This window comes from Drosophila pseudoobscura, chromosome 2, assembly GCF_009870125.1.
Source record: "Drosophila pseudoobscura strain MV-25-SWS-2005 chromosome 2, UCI_Dpse_MV25, whole genome shotgun sequence".
Lineage (NCBI taxonomy): Eukaryota > Metazoa > Arthropoda > Insecta > Diptera > Drosophilidae > Drosophila > Drosophila pseudoobscura.
In genome coordinates this window covers 8,161,598-8,177,503 of record NC_046679.1, presented here as the reverse complement: position 1 = coordinate 8,177,503, position 15,906 = coordinate 8,161,598, and the positions used below count along the sequence as shown (strand labels likewise).

Below are 15,906 nucleotides of genomic sequence, written 5' to 3'. Positions count from 1 at the left end.
TTTTTAAGCGATACTATTTTTATGAATTCTGAGCAAATCTGGCCTATTTTTCTGTTGTTTCTTGACAAGTCAGTGGATATCGGTGGACTTATTCAGATATACCAACTTCCCTTTATATTTATTATTATTATACTTCTATTTAATGCAATTAAGATCTATCTCATTGCAAAACATAATGTGCATCGATACTGCCGATATCTTATCGATAGTTTTCGAAGGCCGTAAAAAGGAAATCTTTGTTTATTTTATGAGTTTTTAAGCAAAAAAATATTCCACCATGACAACATCGCCAACAGATACTGCATCTGCATCTGCATTTTCCAGCTCGGACACAGCCGCCTTGGAGCGCGAGACTGAAGTGCAGGCCGAGGAACAAGTCACATTCGAACAAATCTGGAATGAAACGCACAGAAAAGTGAGCAGTGGATGGATACGACAGAATAGCTTCAAGAGGGTATATACATAATGTTCACACCAGAAAAACCAGCATCTAAGTGTAATTGTATTCATTGCAGATCTGCCTGCAATTCCCGGATGATTATTTGCCGCACAGCAATGCCATCAGCGTTAGCCTGAAGGAATCGCTGGCTCCAGAGGACATCAATGTGTTCATTATGGCAGACACCACATATGGCAGCTGTTGTGTGGACGAAATTGCAGCCGCCCACGTAGAGGCAGACAGTGTAATCCACTTTGGAAACGCCTGCCAGAGCAAGGCCAGTCGCTTGCCCGTGCTCTACATGTACCCATGGCTGTTCCTGGATGCGCCAGTGATGATGGAAAAGCTGGCCTCCGCCCTACAGACCGAGTGTAGGGAGCGTGAGGTGTGTGTTTACCTGGACATTGGCTATCACCATTTGCGCGAGCTGCTGGGCGGGGCAAGTAGTCTCTACAAACAGCTCAATGAGGCACTGCAGCCGAAAGAACTGGTTTTGGAAGTGTATCCTCTGGCCGAAGATGATGCGGATGCCGCCAAGCAGCACCCAAAGGCAGCCAGCGAGCGCATCTGCATCTTTGTGGGTTCCGATAACCAGCGCTTTGCCAATCTCTCCTTGACCGCGCCGGCCCTCCAATGGTACATCTTCGATGGAGCCTCCGGCACGCTCAGCTCGAAGAATCCCCTGACAGCGCAGTACATACGCAGGCGCTACTTCTACATCGAGAAGTGCAAGGATGCGCAGACCTTGGGCCTGATCGTGGCCACTCTGACAGCCGATGGATACCTGGATGTGGTCGCCCGCCTACAGGCCATGGCCAAGGCTCGGGGGATCAAGACACAGCTCATCTCCGTGGGTCGCATCAATCCGGCAAAGCTGGCCAACTTCCTGGAAATTGATTGCTTCGTGCTAATCGGCTGCCCCTTTAATAACATGTACAACTCCAAGGAATACTACAAGCCCATTGTCTCGGTCTTTGAGGCCGAGATGGCGCTGAACCCCGCCTGGCACATGAAGTATCCCGAGGCGTATGTGACCGATTTCAAAGAGCTGCTTCCCGAGGGACGCCGCTTCCTTGCCTTCGATGAGCAGGCGGTGCCCGAGCACGACGTCAGCTTGGTCAGCGGTCGCATGAGGGGTGCGGCCAATGAGTCGCTCGAGACGGCGGGCGACCCTGCCTCGTTGGCTGTGGCCACCCAAGCCAAAATGGCTCTGATGACCACCAATACGGGGCTGACGTTCGAGGACCGCACGTGGCAGGGACTGGACCCGGCTCTGGGACAGACGGAGCCAGCCGAGCTTCAACCAGGCCTCAGTGGCATTCCGATCAAGTACTCGCATCAATAAAGACCACTCCAAATGGATCATTAGCCAGAAACAGATCGTGTGCATGTAATTGTAGGTATTTTTCGGTTTACTGATCTTTTTGCATGAAATTTTCTTGGATTAAACTACTCGTACATGTCCAACAACAGGGGAGCGGGACGGGAACGCCTAGCGCGATCACTTAGACCCTCAACCAGTACATGGAGGAGCGAATTCTGTTGTAGTCGGGCAGGTTCTCGACGGGTCCCACAGCGGCGACGGCAGGGCATCTGTCGTAGATATACTTCATGGCCACATCGCGCACATTCGACACACTGACATTGTTGATGCGCTGCTCCAGCTCGTGCAATGGGATGCGGCGGTTGTAGCACAGAATCTGGCGGCCAATGTCCTCGCAGATGGGGGTGGTTCCGTCCAGCTGCAGCAGCATGTTGGTCTTCAGCAAGTTCTTGGCGCGCTCCACCTCGGCCTCGGTGACCATGGTGCAGAGACGCATCCACTCCGTCTGAATGTTGAAGATCATGTCCTGCCAATGCGAAGCTCATTGTTATATCCGAGTGGTTTTTAGGGAGGGATGAATATCTATGGCTTACCTCACACTGCAGAGGATCGCACACGAAGTAAATGCCCCAAAGACCGGTGTCCTTGTAGCAGGTGTTGAACGACTGGAAGCTGTGGCACAGGTCTGTGGGTGGAGCGTCAGACTGGGTGAACTCGTATGTGAGATTACTACTGATTTATATACTCACTGTCCTCGGCGCTGGCACGGGCCAGGTTGGAGGCATTGTTGGCTCCACCGCCCTGAGAGCGATCCCAGGCACCCACCAAGGTGTTGGCCACCATCAATGGGATGTTGTCCTGATCGGTCCAGCCGCAACCCTCAACGGCGACAGCCACATGGGCTAGGGGAAGGGAATCGTCGCGCACACGGACCTCAGAGCCGGTGAAACGGCAGGGAGTGATCTCTGGTGGCAGCGTGCTAGCCTCCAGGCGGCCCAGGCTCGAGCCGGCCAGTTGGACCAAATCCTCATGCTTCACACCGCCGGCGGCGGCCAGGACAATGCGAGAGGCCTTGTAGTGGGTCTGGATGTAGTCGGTCAAGTCGGATTTGCCAATGGACCTGCGCAAAAACAAGCAATGAGCCGGGGATGCCCAGGAGTTTGTCATAATTTTGTAATACGCACTGAATGTTCTTGGTGGGGCCAAGGATGGTCTGACCCAACGGGGTGCCCTGGTAGGCGGTGGCATGCAAGTGATCGAACACCACCTCCTGGAGGTTGCTCTCAATCTCTTGCATCTCGCGCAGGATGACCGAACGCTCGCGGGCAATCTTCTCCTCTTCCAGCTTGGAGTTTTGGATAATGTCGGCCAGAATTTCAACGGCCTTCGGTACGTCCTTAGACAAGCACTTGGCGTAGAAGACGGTCTGCTCGCGAGACGTGTAGGCATTCAGATGGGCGCCCAGGTTCTCAACCTCCAGCTCCAGGTCGGTCTGGGAGCGCTTGGCGGTGCCCTAAAAAGACGTAATGTTTTATAAACTATGCGGAATGCGGAATTATCGACCACTAACCTTGAAGGCCATGTGCTCCAGGAAGTGAGCCACGCCATTGTTCCTCTCGTTCTCGGAACGGGAACCAGCATCGATCCAGAGACCGACGGTGGCGGTGGCTGCGCCAGAATCCTCGCTAGCGACGCGCAGACCATTGTCCAGCTTGGTCACCTGGGTGGCGGGTATGTTCAGCAGAGTCTTCTGCAGGGTGGCAGTCGACTTAGAGCGCTGTGGGATCGGATAAGCGACGCAAAAGATTAGTTAAGTAAATCATAACCATAACCTCAAAATCCATTCAACAACATTTTCCACAGAAATGTTGCGAATTTTCCGCCCATTAAACTGGTGGGCTGCTGACTGGCTGGACATCGGTAGTCCCGACCGGGAGGAAGAGAGCGCGCACTGCTCGGAAAAAGTGCAGTTTATGCCCGTTCAAATTACGTAATTTGTATCCTGGTCAGCGTAATCAAACGGGTGAGACTTACCTTGATGAGGTCAACGCCTCGCAAGAATGAGCGCATATTCTGCGTTACTCCAAGAACACGCAACGCCATCGTTTGTTTCTATCGTTTAATTCTTATTAACTTAAAATTACTTAAACGTTTGCCTTCGGCGCTGTTGAAAATTCACGCACACACACACGACTTCACACTCATTGACAGGGTGGGATAAGTTGGCTGCGCTCGAACAGCTGTTAGGGCTGGATGAATCCAATGCGCGGTTTTCAACACTATGTAATAAAATCGAATTTTCTTTTTGATTTAGCGTTTGTTGCTCGGAAACATATAGTTTAATTTAGATTGTAAACGGAAAAATAGTACTTTCTATTCAATTTGGGCCCCAGCCCACTTAGTTCACAATGGCGGGAAACTTTTGGCAGAGCTCCCACTCGCAGCAGTGGATACTGGACAAGCAGGATTTGCTGAGGGAGCGGCAGCACGATTTGCTGTCTCTGAACGAGGACGAGTACCAGAAAGTGTTCATATTCTTCGCCAACGTGATCCAGGTGTTGGGCGAGCAGCTGAAGCTGCGCCAGCAGGTGATAGCCACTGCCACCGTGTACTTCAAGCGGTTCTATGCCAGGAATTCGCTGAAAAACATTGATCCGCTTCTATTGGCACCCACCTGCATACTGCTGGCCTCCAAAGTGGAGGAGTTCGGCGTCATATCCAATTCCCGGCTGATATCCATCTGCCAGTCGGCCATCAAGACCAAGTTCAGCTATGCCTACACGCAGGAGTTCCCCTACCGCACGAACCACATACTGGAGTGCGAGTTCTACCTGCTGGAGAATCTCGACTGCTGTCTGATAGTGTACCAGCCCTACCGACCACTGCTCCAGCTCGTGCAGGACATGGGCCAGGAGGACCAGTTGCTCACGCTCAGCTGGCGCATCGTCAACGACTCCCTGCGCACCGACGTCTGTCTACTCTACCCGCCCTATCAGGTATCATGCCACGCTCCTCTCCCCGTTACTGCAAATGGTCCCAGGCCCAGGCTCAACCGATCTCTTTTTTAGATTGCAATTGCCTGCCTGCAGATCGCTTGCGTTATACTCCAGAAGGACTCCACCAAGCAGTGGTTCGCAGAGCTGAACGTGGACCTCGACAAGGTCCAGGAGATCGTTCGGGCCATTGTCAATCTCTACGAGATGTGGAAGGACTGGAAGGAGAAGGATGAAATACAAATGTTGCTGTCCAAAATACCGAAACCCAAGCCGCCGCCACAGCGCTGATCTACACGACATTCTTTTAGATTTACACGAGACGAGTATTGCTTAAATAGGTTTCTTTTTTCAAATTTTATACCTATACATACATATATTTATACTATAGCGATTAAAAGGAGATTTTAAGCTAAAATATGGCCGGTCCATATGGGGCCCTCAGAGATACTTCGACTGTCCCCGGGAGAACTTGCTGTTCAGTATCTTGGCCTTGTCCACAATCTGTTTGGTTTGATTGGAGTCAATCTTGTTGAGCTTCAGGTCCACGTCGCGACTAAAGGGACGACGCTCGGCCTTCAAGCCGGCGGCAGCCAGTTCTTTCTCCTGCGGAAAACCCACAATATTGTTATCAATTATTAAGAGTTATTCCATTTGTGGCTTACCTTCTCTTTTTGCTCCTTGCGAAGCTTCTTTTGGTGCAGCGCCACCAGGGACTCGTCTCGCTTGTGTTTCTTCTTATGCTTCTTGGCCATGCTTTCCTGTTCGTCATCCCGCTGCTGCACATACTTGGCCTGGGCGATCTGCTCCAGCTCCTTGGAGCTGCAAGGCTTGGGCCCAGCGATGGCCGCTGCTGCCGCACTCTGCGGCGTCTTTGTCCAGTCAGAACGGTCGCTGAAATCGGGCCGTTCTTTGCCCTGGTAAAAGGTACGCTTCAGGTTGTTGAGAGCTGCCAGGCCACCCTTCAGGCCCACTTCAGGCAGCTCCAGCATCCACTCCTCGCGCCCGTCCTTGTCATTTGTGGAGGGGCCCAGACCGCCGCCCTGCAGGACGGACAGTTTCAGGGCCAGCGCCCGCTCCTCGAGCTCCACTTGGGTGGCATTCGGCATGGGGCCAAAAGTTCCACTCATGTCATCATCGTCATCCGCATTCTCTTCTGGTGAAGGGTCAGCCGCAGATGGCGAGGCTGCCTTGGGAAAGTCGCTGGGCAGGATGGGACCTATCATCTGGGGCGGTTCAGTCTTCACCTCCTTCCGCAGATGCGGCGGCAGAGGGGCACCGAAGGCACCCTCTTGATCTTCAGCAGGCGGTAGACTTACAGAGACTGTTGGCTTTGGCGCAGGCTGCGGCGGCGACTGCGGCTGCTGCTGCTCCTCCCGCCTGCTGCGCTTCTTCTCCTTGTGCCGGCGCTTCTCCTTTTTGTGCTTCTTCGACTTTTTCTTCTTGGACTTGTCCACATCCTTGCTGGACTTCTTGTGCTTCCGCTTTCGCTGCAGCTCCTCGCTGGAACTGCTGCTGTCGCTGCTGCAGTCATCGCTGGACATGTCTGCTGATCGCTGCTGGCGAGAGTAATAATGGGAAAATTAAAATTAAGAAACGATAAGTAGGCACCCCTAAAAAAAGTCGTGGGTTCTTTCGCTTTTGAGCTACTGTCTCTGTATTGAATGTAACAACTTTTGTGCTTAAAATTATACAACATAAGGAATCGGGAGACGAAGCAACTTAGTCAGTAAATGGCAGCCTAGGGAGCATTTTGAAAAGGAGTCGAAGATTAGGATTGGATTTTGGATGGGACGGACCTAAACCGCAAACGTCTTCTGGGCCTTGCGGTAGCTGTAGATGAGCGACTTTAAGACTCCCGCACTGGCGATGTTCTTCAACGACTGCGTCACACTGCTGCGCCACACGATGTCGTTGACGGAGGCCTGCAGGACCTTCGGCAGCAGCGGGGACATAGACAGATGCTCCACCACTTCGGGGAAGTCTCCACGGCTGGCGGCATTGCTCTGGAGACGTCGCCTCAGCTCCTTGGGCATGCGGCGCAAATGCTGCGACGTGGCCAGGCGCGACTTGTCCTGCTCGAAGAGAATGGCCGGCTTCCGGGAGCCCGGCTCCTGCCCGTGCATGTTGACGGCCACGTACTTGTCCAGCAGACTCATGGACGGCTGGTAGAGGGTGAAGAACTCGGTTATCTGCGGCGTCACTATGTTGTGGATCTTTTGCTTGTTCTCGCCGAAGATCATGCGGAAGTCGCCCTTGTAGCTGAGCCCGGCAATGGCCAGGAACAGCTCGTAGGCGGTGAACTTCTCGGGCAGCAGCAGCAGGGCCACTAGGAGGGCCGACAACAGGTTCTTGTCGAGGGCGGACTTCAGCAGTGGATTGTCTGTGGGATTAACGAGATCCGTGACCGGCTTCTGAAGCCGCCCGGCCAGATACAGGTGCCGCCAGTGCTTCAGATCCTCGATCAGGTTGTCCTCCGACACCACGCCGTACTTGATGGTCAGCCCCACGTCCTGCAGCGGCACCAGCGTGTTGAAGTATACACCGGCACCCACCCGCTCCTGGTACTGTGCCACAAACCGCGGACCCAGGTGCCTCAACGCCGAATAGTGGCTGGGATGGCGGTGCATGTTCTCCGCGTGGAAGCCTAGCGAGTCGCGCACACAAAACACCAGATCGATGACGCTATTCGGGGCCGGCCTTGCGCCGATCTCGTTGTAGCCCACCTGCTGCTTGACGCCCGATCCGTAGGCAAACATATAGCTTACGCTGCCCAGGGGGAAGCGCGTCACCGTGCGCCTGTATAGGTCCAACATGGTGGAATGGAGTGGAGGATAGGATGCGCAGCTGGTTAGAGCGGGACTAGTAAATGCTTTATAATTACGTTTTGGGTTCTTGATTGTGCAGGAGGATGTCGATTTTATTCCCGAATTGCTGGCCACCGGCACTAGAACCGTTTCTTCTTCGTCCTCCCCGCGACAGCTGTTGTGCAGGGCTGCGAAGCGCCTCAGATAGCGCCAGGGCTGCAACAACAGAAGGCAGGCACATTTTAGTCGAATGATTATATTCTGTTTATTTAACGTCTAAATTGTTCACTATAAATTTCCAAACTGAACCGATTTCACTCTCGCCCTCGTACTGGTCTATTGTGCTGTGCGAGTAGTGCTTAATGCTTTTTCTTAAATTTTGCCGCCGGTAGTGTTGACAAACTCTAAATTATATATGTTTTTGTTTCTTTTGGATGAAATAAGAAGAAGAAAAACGCACATTTTTTTGTAGGAACAGAACAGAACATTTACAACAATAGGGGAAACATGCAGCGTTCATTGAAAAGAAAACAGGATGATCAGGCGGAGGATGATCAGCCTGAGCAGCCGCCGAAAATAGAATCAGCGCCAGCACCAGACAGTGGCATTGGCGATATTAAAGATTTCACAAAGGTGCGAGCGGTCGCTGCCTCCTGTTTCCACATTCTAATGGGTGTTTTTCTGTTTTTCTTTTAGCAAGCCTTTAAGAATGTGGTGGCCGCCACACGTGCCTGCAACTCCTTTCCACAGGGAACCGCCCGCTCCCTATATCTGGGCTATCCGGGGTATTCGCGTGTCATAGACGATCTGTCCCAGCGGCTAATGGGCCTCATAGGAAGCGTGATGCAGGCCGAAGAGATCAAGGGGGACATTAAAAAGTAAGCACCGGCGGCCCTTACAAGTCCTTCATAAGTCCTCTTTTTTCTCATTTTATACAGACGCCACACGGAGGAACAGTTCGAAATGGTCCAGGAGTGCAACGATATAATCTTCGAGCGTATTACGACGAATCTGGACATCAAAGCTGGCCAGCGGAGGAAACCACACATGGTGCTGGAGACGCAGGTGGATGTTATGAGCCCCTCCACGCCAGCGGCGACGGCACCAGCAGAGTTCGCCAAGTCGGAAACCCCAAAGGCGGGAAGCTGGAACAGGTGGCCGCCCACGCCGCAGCGTAACGTGCTCTCCGCTCGCCTGTTCGCAGCCAAGAACATAATGCGGCCCCAGATGAATTTCAAGACGCCAGTGGACAACAGTGATCAAAATCCGTTTGTGCCACGCCTCAAGGAGAAGCCAAACTCCTTGAAGCCGCTGGCACTGCTGCCAGAGTACGACGAGGCGGGAAATGTACATGCCTATCTGCATCCGTACGAGTTTGAGCTGATGAAGCTGGAGCCGTCGGCGGAGCAGCTCCAGAGGCAGACGCCTCTGCTGCCTGCTCCGCCCGCGGCTACTGAGCTGATGCTCGTCGACAGTGTGGAAAAGTTGAACCAGGCCCTGGAAGAGCTGCGACGGGCGCCCCACATAGCCATCGATGTAGAGCACCACTCGTATCGCACATTCATGGGCATCACCTGCTTGGTGCAGATGTCCACCCGCACCAAGGACTACATATTCGACAGTCTCGCGCTGCGCGAGGAGATGCACGTCCTGAACCTGGTACTAACGGATCCAAAGAAGGTGAAGATCCTCCACGGCGCTGACCAGGACATCGAGTGGCTGCAGCGCGATCTTTCGCTGTACGTCGTCAACATGTTCGACACCCATCGGGCGGCTAAGGCCCTAAATATGGCTCGCCTGTCGCTGGCCTTTCTCCTCAAACACTACGTGGACCTGGACGTAGACAAGAGCCTCCAGCTGGCCGACTGGCGCATGCGGCCGCTGCCCCAGCAGCTTATCGACTACGCCCGCCAGGACACGCATTATTTGATTTACGTGTACGAGCGTATGACCAACGACCTGCTGCAGGCCGAGCAAGGACAGTCGCAGGCCCTGCGAACCGTCTACCAGCTGAGTACGGAAGTGTGCAAGAAGCGCTACACGAAACCCCACGTCGGACCCGAATCGCATCTTGATCTGGTGCGAAAAACGAAGCGGTCCTTCGACAACCGACAGCTGCACGCCTTGCGTGGCATTTTCCAGTGGCGGGATGCGACTGCGCGCCAAGAGGACGAAAGCTACGGCTATGTGCTGCCCAATCACATGATGCTCCAGATTGCCGAGAGCCTGCCCCGGGAGATGCAGGGGATTCTCGCCTGCTGCAATCCCATACCGCCGCTGGTGCGCCAGCAGCTGCACGCGCTCCACCAGATCGTGCTGAAGGCGCGCGAACAGCCGCTGGTTAAAGTGAGTTACGCCGAGAACTCGGCCCTCCATCTTATCTCCGTTCCTGGCTGCTCCTCTGCCCTGCATCCATTCACGATTGATTGTACTTAATGTTTAAATCAAAAACTTACGCACAATTTCAGCGCATCTCATCATTTAAGCCATTCTATATAGGAAGCAGTTATATAGTAGGTGGAAATGGATATTGTATCTCTTCTGCTTTTGCTCTTTCAGCCCATTCTGGAAGCCCGCAGCCAACCGCAGGTCCTGCCACCCACCAGCAAGGACTACGGCAGCAAACTCTACTGTCCGCACGACTTCACGCACTTGGAGGAGACGCGCGATGACCTGCCCACGCTGCTCAACCGCAACGCGTCGGGAAAGCTGCAGCTGCCAGCGGTGGAGGAGCAACCCAGAGACGATGTCCCCCTGGCGGTGCCGGCCATGACCCTGTTCGCCAAGCCAACCGTTTCCACTCCGGACGAAGAGATGCGTCTGGTGCACTTGCGCAAGGAGAGCCAGGTGCTGCGCATGCCCTATAAACGCTACCTGGCCATCCTTCCGCTCATGGAGCAGGTGAAGGCCGACCAGCGGGCACGGGACAGCAAAGAACTGCTCAAGCGTCGTCTCTGCCCGCCAGCGACCCCGACAGAGGACATCAAATTGGAGTCCTCATCAGGTAAGGTCGAGGCGGCAGATGATGCCGTCTACAGCCTGCCGCTAAAGGAACAGCTGAAGCGTAAGCACAAACCCGACTCTGACCAGCATCCCAGCACCAGCAAGCGATTGAAGGAGGGGAACATCAAACCCAAGCCAGAGTCAGCGCCAGTGCCAGTGCGGGGAGCAGTGAAGAACGAGTCAATAACCTGCATCAGTGACGAGGACGACGATGTCGTAGAAGTTCCTATACAGAAAAAGCCCATAGCACAGGCAGCGGAAGCACCGAGCAAGCGCCAGCAGAAGCGTAAACAGTTCCAGCGATTCAGGGGGGGCAAGGCTCGCGGCAATCATCCCCAGAGCTCCAGTCAACCGGTGGTCCAGCAGCCCAAGCCACAGGGCAACAACTTTGACTACAAGAACGTGGACTTCCGGCAGTTCCAGGGCGGAGCACAACGAGCCCGTGGCACAGAGATCAAGCAGACAATACGCGGAAAGGTGAGAGAGAGGCTCCCATATTTCCAGTTCCTCGCTAATTTATTCCCAAATTCTTTCAGAATCGTCCCAACAATCGGAATAACAAGCAGTTTAACAAGCTTTTTACATTTAGTAATGTAAAGAAAGATGGCAAGAAATAGACTGTGCTAAAAACACCATAAAATACATACATATATCAAACATCAGACGGCAATCAAAGCCGCAAATCACAAAATGAATTACATTAGACAAAAGGTTTATTTGATGTATATTTTTCCATTTAGTTCCAAAAAGAAACTATTCGTTTTCAAATATTTGCAAATTTTATAAAATATTTCTTATTAAATAACAACCATAACTATGCATACAACTAGAGCTATTGATTATGTTCGGTATTCTAAGGTGCGGTTAAAGTATGGATTGGCTAAACGGAAGGTTTCGTTTGTTTACACGAGCTGCCCAGAAGTTTCGTCTATCTAATCTATCTAATTGTTTATTTATCCTACTTTTAAATGGGGGGAAATAAAATATTCAATTTGAAACGTTGATATGCAATGACTGTACCATCAAGTGGCCCATGCCGAAGCCTGTTACGTGCGGATCCCAGGCCTCGATTGGATTCATGTCCACAATCCTTCCAGGGCTGTGGAGCTTACAGCTTGACTGACTCTATTCCGTACCCTCGCAAAGTAGCATGTGGTCTACTAGCAACCATCTTAGCCTGGTCTCCATTTTGGGTTAGAGCGTTTTGAACATTTTGTCACCCTCCAGGTCCATGCAGTATTCCACCACGGCGTAGACCACAAGCAGCCGGCGTTCCACGCCGCGTTTATGCTTATCCGTGATGAGGGGATACAGGGCATCCTGCTTGGACAAACGATCGACTATTTCCGTCAACACGCCGCCGGAGAATACCTGAAGGCGGTCCCATGTGGATTTGCGCAGACTAAGGGGAAGGGGAAGGGGAAACATGAATTTAAATCAATCTTTTAAGACGAAACTTACAGGCAGCACTGGTAGAGCGGAGCCAGGATGTCCAGGTGATCCTTGTTGGGATTCCCGAAGGCCTTGCCATTGTCGATGAGCACCACACGCTCCTCCCGCGTCTCGTAGTGATGGCGGTCTCCGTTCTGAATGAGATAGTCAAAGATGGCTACATCGATAAGGTCCAGCAGGCGAATGGTTTCCATTTTGTTCTTGAGCGATCTGGGCACAAGAATTTCGTACATTTAAACGTTTCATTGGAGGCAAAAGGCAGCCCAGGAAACATACTTGCAGTACGTCATGTCATCCTCCCAGGGCGCTCGTCTGTCCTCCTTGTAGGTGCGCTGCCACGGAGAACGTCGTTTCGCCAGAGTGCCGGGCACAATGTAGATGAATACTCCCTCTATATTGTGCTTCTCGTCCCCGCAGACGGTCTCCTCCTCGTTGCAGTAGTGGCACTTGCCGTACAGGCAATAGGTCTCATTACCATCATCGTCCACCTCGATGTTGATGGTATTCTGCAGCTCCTGGTCGCCCATGGCATAGATTTCAGTCTTCAAATTGACCACGCGCCCAACCACGATCGGCGTCCAACGCAGATCGAGCACAGCTCCCAGATAGAAGGCGTATACCTCGGCCGTGTGCCGGTCCTTACCGCTGTAGACGGCACCCTCGATGATCTCGTCACGGGGATACCATTGCGGCTTGAAGATGACCTTCTGCTGGTTGGAGAGCCGCGTGAGGAGCTTCAGCTGAGTGCCGCGCGCCAGATTGCTCACTCGAGTGATGGGCTCCTTGCGCAGGGTCTCCAACAGGTGGCCCATCGAGGAGTCATACAGCGGGTAGATCTCGTTCTCATGCGGCCACTGCAAAGAGAGAGTTCTGTTGGCTCGAATACGCGAACTATCGCCTAAACACCCATGACTCACCCAATTGGCAATGTCCCAGAGCACGCTGGCATTCTCGTAGGGGGCCATCTTGTAGTTTTTGAGGAGTTTGTTGCGGAACATAAAGAAGCGCGGATTGCGGTTGAGGTAGGCCGGATGGAGGTGTCGCATCTTGTGCCGGATCATGTTCTCCAGTGCCCGGACGCTGGCCAGGTGGCCCTCCTCGATGTTCAGGTAGTACATGAAGTAGAAGTTCGCACCCAGCACCAGACCCAGCAGGCTGGCAATAATGCCCACTATGATGACGGTGCGTTTGTTCATCCTTCTGCAGCTTTCTGTGCAACCAGCTGCTGCTGCTGCTGCTGTGGTATGGTCTGGGCAGTCGTCGCTGGTACTTTATTTTTAATATCACGTATACGTAACGCTGCGGCACTAGCAAATTGCTCAATTTTAGCAAATATCTTATGCTGCTGCTGCTGCTGTTGCATGCTGCTGTTGTTCTTCTGCGGCCGCTTTTGGCTTTTTGGCAGACATCGGCAACAACTGTTCGCATCAGTCCATTGTTGTTCCCATCCGCACTAATTGCGGCCATGCGCAGGTTTCTTCTTGTTTTTGGTCGAGAATCTAGATAAATTTCATTGGCATTTTAGTCACTGCAGTGGGGCGAGTCCTTTTCCGGGATGGGCCGGACCTGGCCGGATCGGGGCACAACTCTACTACTTACTGAGTACTGGGTGCGTGCGTGTCCGTGCCAGTTCACACTCCGTTGCCAACAAGTCAATCAGAGGCCGCGTTGCCGCCGATGTAGCGCCTCTTGTTTAGAGACGTGTACGCGCCTGACCCTTTTCCGACTCTTGGCAGCCGCAGCACCAGCCAGCCACTCAATAAATCTTCTGCGCGTACACACTTCTGTAAATTAAATTAATTGGACGCCACGCCGCTCCGATCGTTGGTCACCGTCGTCGTCAGCACGCATTCGGCACCCAGGAGCTTCTGTGGCGGCCGCTGACAAGAACAAAGCATTTTACTGCCGATCCGATGAGTATTGCGGCCGTTGCTCGTTTAATTGTGTAGTCCGATCCGAAGTATTGTTTGGTTTGGCCAATTGCGGTTTAAAAATAGTTTTGTTTATGTGAGCGAAAATGGGAAAAACGTGCGTCCGCTGCCGGTGCAGGTGTAACAAAACAAAAACAAAAAACAGCTGACTCGCGCAGGGGTGGCAGCACTGCAACACAGTGCCGCCGCCGCACTCGCATCCGCTAGTCTGGCAGCACTGCGAGACCAGCATTGTTCCGTTACAAAAATGTAACCGAGTAAATTTTCAGCGCATACAATTTTTGCCACCGTAAAAGAGTCTGCCAGGTGTGGAAAAGTTAATCAAACGCCTCATGAAATAACAAAACAATTCCCGGTCTAAAGGTCAGACACTGAATTCACTTAGGAGTACGCAAGGTAAGTGTTCCGTTGCTGTGGAGGGCGGCAAACATTCGCTAAGTGCCCTGCCAGACGCCCATACACCCGTACACCCACACACCCCCAGAGGCGCACACGCAAAGAACACTGATGGGAAAAAGTACTGGATTAGCAGTCTTTCGGGAACACTGAGAGAAATAACTAGTAAGATAACATTCTAATCCTTAATTTGTTTTTCAATTTACAGCAGCAGACGGACACTTTTGTTTAAATTCAACATAATTCCGGAAATTAGACATTAATATTCTGAATCATTTAGAACCTTTTGTTTTTCTCGAGTGTAGAAGTACGTGGGTCTCGCTTCGATACACTCGTATTCCTTCAATGAGGTTAGCTTTGGGTTCGCCGGGCTTTGGGAGCTCTCAGTGGAGCAGAGCGCATAACCGTCGCTGGCTGAACGGAGGGTGGTGGAGCTCGTGTGCTCCGCCCCGGCCACATATGGCACAAAATAAACCGACAAATGATAACGGCACTCGAGCAAACAACAATAACGGATGAAAAGCACGAAAATCGAGTAAATGAAAGAAATAATGGCGCCAGAATAAGTATAACAAGTAACAAAAGGCACGAACATGCTTTACACACCCATCCCCCATCCCCCATCCCCACCACCACCACCACCCGCAGACGCAGACGCACAGTTCCACGCACTGTGCTCCAGCACATCCCTGGCATCCGTCGCATTCAAATGCCGAGGGCATCCGTTCGCACAGTCGCCGGCTGGGGAATTGGAGTCCCGAATGTACACAACACCCTCGGTCGGTGGCGACGCATTACTGTTACAGTTAGCATAACCCACATTCATGCCCGTACGCAAATGCCAGCAAAATGTTCAGTTTGTGTTGTTCTCACCAGTTTTTGGTTTTACCCTGCCAGAGGGTATCATAATAGTTACAAGAGTCTTGGGGCTCAGGGGAGCTGCCTATGAAGTACTTATAAGAACATAGTACATATGTAATTTATATATTATGTATAGCCGCTATCTGTACAATTGATTCTATCCCACTCCCAAATACAAATAATAAAAAATCTGTTTAAAAGTTGCTTCGTTTTTTAAGGGTATTTCTATATGCGGTCTTCCAGGCTTTCATTTTGTATTTGTTTGTTTTGCGGGTAGTGTGGTTTGCTTACAACATATTAAAGTAAGCCAATTTCCATTTGTGAGCCCTGTTTGTGTTGGCCATGTTAATCATAAATGAACTTGCTGCATGCAGAGTTGCACATGTGGCAACCACAATTGTCCATCACCTGAAGCTTGAGGCTGCCTCTGGTCTAATTTGCATGCAAATCTTGACCCGATTTGCCAGAAACAGCAAAATTACACTTTAAATCTTCACAATAAGTATTGTATAGTATTTACTGCCTGGCAAGTTTATCAAATCAAGTACCCATGGCGATGGATTTTAATAGAATTTTTGGAGAATCTCCGTAGGCTGCCCTTTGAAAACGAACTAAACAATTCAATTAGAGCTCAAATTGGGAAAAAGGTAAGGAACGATTATAAAATGTTTAGTATTTGGGTCAGATGTCCCTAACAACC

At 51.8% G+C, this 15,906-nt stretch overlaps 7 protein-coding genes across 10 annotated transcripts; 3 read left to right on the top strand and 4 right to left on the bottom strand.

Moving 5' to 3' along the window:
• The first annotated feature begins 197 nt into the window (after positions 1–197).
• On the top strand, positions 198–1,815 carry Dph2 (Diphthamide biosynthesis 2). Its single transcript, XM_001358196.5, has 2 exons — positions 198–454; positions 516–1,815. Exons 1-2 carry the CDS (start codon positions 278–280, stop codon positions 1,782–1,784), a joined length of 1,446 nt encoding a protein of 481 aa, XP_001358233.2. The 5' UTR covers positions 198–277; the 3' UTR covers positions 1,785–1,815.
• A 9-nt stretch (positions 1,816–1,824) lies between these two features.
• UQCR-C1 (Ubiquinol-cytochrome c reductase core protein 1) lies at positions 1,825–3,958 on the bottom strand. Its single transcript, XM_001358195.5, has 6 exons — positions 3,798–3,958; positions 3,334–3,540; positions 2,948–3,276; positions 2,513–2,883; positions 2,357–2,448; positions 1,825–2,289 (listed from the first exon to the last, which is right to left on the bottom strand). The coding sequence occupies exons 1-6, from the start codon at positions 3,864–3,866 to the stop codon at positions 1,945–1,947; spliced, it is 1,413 nt and encodes a 470-aa protein (XP_001358232.1). The 5' UTR covers positions 3,867–3,958; the 3' UTR covers positions 1,825–1,944.
• A 180-nt stretch (positions 3,959–4,138) lies between these two features.
• Positions 4,139–5,147, top strand: CycC (cyclin C). Its single transcript, XM_001358194.4, has 2 exons — positions 4,139–4,759; positions 4,832–5,147. The coding sequence occupies exons 1-2, from the start codon at positions 4,172–4,174 to the stop codon at positions 5,045–5,047; spliced, it is 804 nt and encodes a 267-aa protein (XP_001358231.1). The 5' UTR covers positions 4,139–4,171; the 3' UTR covers positions 5,048–5,147.
• On the bottom strand, positions 5,113–7,775 carry LOC6897026 (GPALPP motifs-containing protein 1). 3 transcript variants are annotated; one of them, XM_015183413.2, is made up of 3 exons: positions 7,641–7,775; positions 5,422–6,315; positions 5,113–5,362 (listed from the first exon to the last, which is right to left on the bottom strand). In XM_015183413.2, exons 2-3 carry the CDS (start codon positions 6,298–6,300, stop codon positions 5,198–5,200), a joined length of 1,044 nt encoding a protein of 347 aa, XP_015038899.2. In that variant the 5' UTR covers positions 6,301–6,315; positions 7,641–7,775; the 3' UTR covers positions 5,113–5,197. The 3 variants fall into 3 exon arrangements, with proteins under 3 accessions (XP_015038899.2, XP_002137211.2, XP_033232595.1); XM_002137175.3 differs by having other exon boundaries at positions 5,422–6,312; positions 7,641–7,769; XM_033376704.1 differs by lacking the exon at positions 7,641–7,775 and adding an exon at positions 6,556–6,683 and having other exon boundaries at positions 5,422–6,312.
• LOC6897025 (phosphatidate cytidylyltransferase, mitochondrial) lies at positions 6,387–7,641 on the bottom strand. The gene has a single exon (XM_033376705.1). It carries the CDS (start codon positions 7,570–7,572, stop codon positions 6,556–6,558), a length of 1,017 nt encoding a protein of 338 aa, XP_033232596.1. The 5' UTR covers positions 7,573–7,641; the 3' UTR covers positions 6,387–6,555.
• On the top strand, positions 7,773–11,387 carry Rrp6 (exosome component Rrp6). Of its 2 annotated transcripts, XM_001358193.4 has the most exons (6): positions 7,773–7,951; positions 8,036–8,196; positions 8,260–8,441; positions 8,502–9,909; positions 10,123–11,043; positions 11,103–11,387. In XM_001358193.4, exons 2-6 carry the CDS (start codon positions 8,071–8,073, stop codon positions 11,181–11,183), a joined length of 2,718 nt encoding a protein of 905 aa, XP_001358230.2. In that variant the 5' UTR covers positions 7,773–7,951; positions 8,036–8,070; the 3' UTR covers positions 11,184–11,387. The 2 variants fall into 2 exon arrangements, with proteins under 2 accessions (XP_001358230.2, XP_033232593.1); XM_033376702.1 differs by having other exon boundaries at positions 7,773–8,196.
• Positions 11,274–14,079, bottom strand: LOC4801067 (glycosaminoglycan xylosylkinase homolog). Its single transcript, XM_001358192.4, has 5 exons — positions 13,618–14,079; positions 12,936–13,517; positions 12,295–12,872; positions 12,028–12,228; positions 11,274–11,968 (listed from the first exon to the last, which is right to left on the bottom strand). The coding sequence occupies exons 2-5, from the start codon at positions 13,212–13,214 to the stop codon at positions 11,761–11,763; spliced, it is 1,266 nt and encodes a 421-aa protein (XP_001358229.2). The 5' UTR covers positions 13,215–13,517; positions 13,618–14,079; the 3' UTR covers positions 11,274–11,760.
• Between the last annotated feature and the right edge of the window lie 1,827 nt (positions 14,080–15,906).